General features: G+C 37.6%; 1 protein-coding gene across 1 annotated transcript in view; it reads left to right on the top strand.

Moving 5' to 3' along the window:
• Positions 1-5,698, top strand: part of LOC107666103 (leucine-rich repeats and immunoglobulin-like domains protein 2) — an 18,863-nt gene extending 13,165 nt beyond the window's left edge. The window contains exon 18 of the mRNA XM_016457245.1: positions 2,567-5,698. Within this exon, the coding sequence (XP_016312731.1) occupies positions 2,567-2,754 (188 nt within the window). The 3' untranslated portion in view covers positions 2,755-5,698. The remainder of the gene's footprint in view (positions 1-2,566) is intronic.

Genomic DNA, 5,698 nt, shown 5'->3' on the forward strand with positions numbered 1-5,698 from the left:
CAGTGTTGGGGTGCCTCCAGGACCAGGGTTGGGAACCACTGCATAAGACAATTCCAGAATGCAGTGTGACGAGCTAAATAAAAAAACTGCCATCCAAAATGGCAGAAAGTTTTAAGAAAAATGTTCATTTTAAATTTAAATATTTAAATATAATTAATATTTAAATGTGCATATTTGCATAATATTGTATACTTCATATATTCAAATATGAATTATATCTAATATATTTAGATTTTGGGGATACGAGTTTGGGGTCAGTAAGATTTTTATTTTTTTAAAGTACCTTATGCTCGCCAAGTCTGCGTTTATTTGATCAAAATTACAGTAAAAACAGTAATATTGTAAAATATTATTACAATTTGAAACAAACAGCTGTTTTCTGTGTCAATATATTTTAAAATATAATTTACTACTGTGATGGCAAAACTGAATTTTCAGCAGTTATTACTCCAGTCCTCAGTGTCACATGATCCTTATGATTTTTTTTTTTTAGGATTCTTTGAATAGAAATTTCAAAAGAACATAAATTTTTGAAATAGGATATTTTTTTATAGCCATGTCAAAAGTTTTAATGCAACTTTAAAAAAAATAAATGTAGTAGTTATTTAAGTAATCATTTTTTCTTTTATTTTCAAATCATACTGACCCTAACAATTTGAATAGTATTGTATGTTTCTAGTTATGATCAGTTCTCTATACAGTTATTTATGAAAACACTAATCCAGTCTTCACAAATGACTAGAAAAGTTGCAGGTAAATGAGTCACAGGAAAAAAAAAGTTACAGGAAATTCATTGACCAGTAAATATGTGAACCCTGTAGAATCTATTGTGAGTGTATTTAAACATCATAATGAACACTAGTTGTGTGGCATGCATGAGTGACTATTAAAATGTTTGCTGTCCATGAAGAGCAGTAGATTTTTACTTTTTTAAATTTTTTTTATTTATTCTATTTTTGCTGCCTATGTAGACGGTAAACAGAGTCTGCTCAGTAGAGTTTGGAACTGATCTAATGCATATCAGGGCTCGCAAAATTTCAAAATCCCTAGTAGCCCTTCGGGCAGCCATTCTTCAGGTTTTGGTAGCCCAAAATTGAATTTAACTAGCCCGAATAAAAGATATTGTATTTTTTCTTCAAATAACAAGTCAAGAGAGGTGCAACGGATCACAAATCTTGCGGTTCGGATTATATTACATTATCATATCACATTTTGAGTCACAGATCAGATCATTTTTCGGATGAGCAAAAAAAATATGGTTCTTTATTATTTAAGTAACACTTATTATTTAAAGAACAATTTACTACTTCGATACCACAGCAAAAACTAGTAGCATATAGGGATGTAACGATTCACTCAACTCACGATATGATATGATTCATCATGTGATATGATTTCACAATACCATTTTCTCACAATTTCTTTTTTAACAAAATGATTTAAGACAGATTTTAAAAAAGGTGTCCTTTTGTTATTTCTCAGACCAAAAGTCTGCACACTGCTTTGTGAAATTGAAAATGTCAAACAGTATGCTAAATTGAAATTTTAAAACAAATCCCAAATCAAATAAATAATACAAATAAAAGAAATAACTCCATGCAAGTAAACTAAGGTTTTGCCTGTGTATTTTAATCACGATCCACACAAAGATGCTGCATACATGTTATTTAGATTATTTATTCATGTTATTTTAAAATGTTGAAATTTGAAACAAAAACAAAATGGTCTGACATTGCTTTGTGATACTACATAAAAATCTGAACGAAACAAAAACAGCAGACGGGCTGAATGAGATACAAATGTCACTCTCTGACAGCAGGTGGTGCTTAAACGTGGCTGCAAGGGTGGCTGCTGCCCTTTTAAGACCAAATGCACGGATCCAATATAATGATGCACGTGCGATTTCTTTCTCCACTGTTTACGTTCATTTACATGAAAATGCTTGCCGAGATAGTTATTTTGAGATAATTGTGCATGTATGTGTCCGTTCAAGCGAAAGAGGAATCAGTTCTGTGTTCGTGCTCTGCCTGAAACCGAACTGAATTCTTCGTGCGCATGAATGGTTTAAAACGCCTGAATGTTTAAATTGGTAAGACTTAGACACGTGTAAATGATAAACTATGATCCGTTTCAGCCCTACAAGCGAGTGAACAACGCGAATCAAGGAAGGGATTTTATATCACTATTCAAGATAGCCCGTCGGGCAGGGCAGTGATACATTTTGGTAGCCCGACTGGAAAACACAATAGCCCCGGGACGTCGGGCTAGCGATTTTGCAAGCCCTGCATATACCTATTTTACTTACTTAACTTTATTGTCCTTAAAAGGCAATTCTTTATGTAGACAGCCGTATACATGCACATACAGTAGCAACACTACACACATAAAACGCACATTTATAATAAGTCATTTAAAAACATGATTGCAGCAGGTACAAAGGAATTCTTGTATCTGTTTGATTTGCGCACAGGGAGTTTAAATCTCCGACCAGAAGGAAGCAGTTGAAATTCATTACACAATGGATGGGTGACCTTTGTTTTCACAATCTCTATTTTTCTTGTCTCAGATGTCCCAGGCAGGTCATTTTGGGATGGTGAAGAAACCCACTCTTCCATCCTCGCCCAGGGCTCAGTGACTGTACACAAGCCCCCGATAGGTCTGTCCGCTGGGGACGGCCGAGAGGAGAGGAGGGGGGCACTGGAGGAAGGCTCATACAGGACTAACCCACAGGAAAGCGCCTCAGCGCCCACATAAACCCAGCTAGCCCGTCTTCCCCAGTCCTTTTGTCCCCAAACATCACCGCCTTGTCCTTCAGTCGCCTCCCAGTGCCCTCAGCCCACTACCTCCTTTGAGAAGCATCATTCTCTGCCAAATGAAATGCCTCTCTCTTCAATGTTTACACTGCCTCTCCTGTCCTTCCCCACCATGTTCCGTTGTAACCCACTGGGATGTGCGTGTTTTGCGGAAAACTCTTTCAGACAGGAGACAGAATCCCTGCTTTCACCATTCCTCAGCTAACCGGTCAGGTTTGAGCCCTGAATGTACCATTTCCAAGAGCTCCACTAGTCCTACCGCAGCCTGTGACGTACAAATTATGCCATGTTTGGTTTTCCCACCTACTTGAGAGCGTTGAGCCTTTTTGCATATGCCAAAGCTTGACCCAGACTCCCGTATAACTTGCTTTTGCTCTGGTACAGGACCTGTACGAATATTGACTGTGAAGATTGGACTGTCAAAAGAGGGCAGTGATGTTCTCTGCGTGACGTCAGAGGGCCAATTAACTGTATTGCATTTCTCATTCCTATTAGCAAACGGTACAGACTTCTGACCAATAATGTGCTAACAGAGTTGACGGCTCCATTGTTTCCACTGTTATTGTACGCCGGAGTTATGTCATTAATAATATTTTTTTGTTTAGTGCTTCTCACAAACCTAAACATATTTCTCAATTCCTCTCTCTGTTTTTTTTAAGGCACTATAACAGACAGTAAGAAAGACCGGATATGTTGCACCTTTGATAATCTTCCCAGGAAATCCTTATACGAATCATAATATGCTAACTTTTCTTCACTTACTCTCCATATTAAGCTTTCATATTTTTATTTTGTGTGTTTTGCAACAATTTCCATTTTAATTGGTTTCCCTCAATTGCATTCTTGCAAGTGCATATCTAGTTGAATTGCAGTCTGATTGATCAGCATGACTGAGCACCATTGGTGTGCATTTGGGGCGGGGCTACATTCTGACTGACCAATAGGAGCATTTGAGAGAATTTCTTGCAATTCCATTTGGTGCCCTACTAGTGTAGAAATCACACAATTCACCTTTAAAATGTGTATATGCTGCATTTGAAATCTGTTGTTACTGCTGGATCAAACTGGTTTCGTCGAGTTATTTGCCTTTTTTTGTTGTGAACCTCAAATCATCTTCATAATTTGAGGTGTAATAAGAACCATTTTGACAGTTAGGCATAGCCATGCCTAGTCATTTTTTATCATTTTGGCCTTAGAAGGACAGCTGGATTTTACATTTCTTGCCTGTAAACATTGTCTTAAGAGGCTGTGTCCAAAACCAAAGGAAGCTGCCTTACAGTCCTGCTGCCCACTCATTCAACAGACGCCTTTTAAGGAAACACATTTTCGATGATCTTAAAATAAATTCAGAGATAAGCAAGGTCATATTTAATGACCACAGTTCTCATTCCTCAGTAGAAATTAGGCAAAAATACATGAATAAATGAATTGACTGCTTTTAGTAGCTCAGTCAGTCCAAGTTACTGTATATTTTTTAAACTTATGCCAAACCACATGCACAGGATTGCTGGTTAACATAGGCAGCAAAATTTGTAACAGTAACTATATGAAGCATCTTGGTGGACACAATGTTACACAAACATTTGATTTGATGCTTAATGCCTTCCTACATCCAGATCAGCATTTTTCAAGTTTCGGACACAGCCACTACTTTGCTTTAAAGGTGCGGTTACATTTACATCTACGTGGTGAAATTCCATGGGCAAAATGCAGTCATGTCAGGAATTTGCACAATCTGGAATTTGTGTGAGGCAAAACATTTGCCTGTGCAGGTTCCACATTGGATTTAAGTTTGTTAAACTTTAAACACAAATTTGCAGTGTTTACCAATTTAAAGGTGTGGTCACATTTACCACTGCTCTGCCAAACTTTGCAGGTGAAATTGAGAGTTTCACGTGAGGGTGAAAAAGTTGCCCACGCAGATTTCGCTCATTTTCAAGTTGGTTGCATGAATTTGCCACGTTGACCAACAGAAAGCTGCCTTAAAGTGACTTCTGTGTGAGCCGTGCTTTATACATCACTACGCTATTGAACCGTGTTTTATGACTGCACCTTAAGTCTGCTTAGTTTAGAAGTGACCTCTGAGTAATGGACCTTCTTTGCCCACAAAACTTCCCCTTAAGGATTCGGACTCACTTCAACGCTTGATGATCCAAACCATGTGTGTGGATCCCGGACCATTTATTTTGTTCAGAAAGCTCCACAACATAGCAGTACACTGACATTTTGCACGTTTTGAGTATACAAAAGCTGGATCTTGCGTTGCAGCAGATATCTATGGTCACTGTCTTCCCCTGTCTTTTAATGGAAATGCTTTATTTTCAACCAATTTCCAACTGTGATAAGTACCCCTTGATTTGCATATTGATTTGTTGCCTTTTGCACAATCTCTTGCCTTGCAGTTAGCTGTACAATTACACTAATCAGAGACCTTGATGTCAAATGATTTGACTCCTCGCTGTGTCAGTTTCCCAGGGAAAGGAGTGCGTGTCATCAGCGCCTTCCAGCTATGTTTAAAACATCGAGGTTTTTCGAATTACTGCTAATGCTTGCTTGGTCTCTCTCGGTTGAGCTTGTGGGAGATTAGTGCAAAGCAGTTTAAAAGTAATGTGAGGGAATAGCGGTTTTATTTTACCCTGAATTATACAGGATTTTGTTACGATCTCTAAGTGTGATTTCACTTAAAGATTTACACCAAAGAAAAATCCACACGGATCAAACATTCCTGCCTTCTGCAAACCAAAGTTTTGCTTAAATGCTTTGACAATAGTTAAATGCTGCTTTTTTAAATGTTTTGTTCATTTTTTGTGTATTTGTTTTTGTATGCTGTACCTGTACATTCTGTAAAGCATGTATAAAGAACATTATGTTTCAGAAAATTCTGA

This window comes from Sinocyclocheilus anshuiensis, unplaced genomic scaffold (genome assembly GCF_001515605.1).
Source record: "Sinocyclocheilus anshuiensis isolate Anshui unplaced genomic scaffold, SAMN03320099.WGS_v1.1 scaffold447, whole genome shotgun sequence".
In the NCBI taxonomy this organism is placed as follows: domain Eukaryota; kingdom Metazoa; phylum Chordata; class Actinopteri; order Cypriniformes; family Cyprinidae; genus Sinocyclocheilus; species Sinocyclocheilus anshuiensis.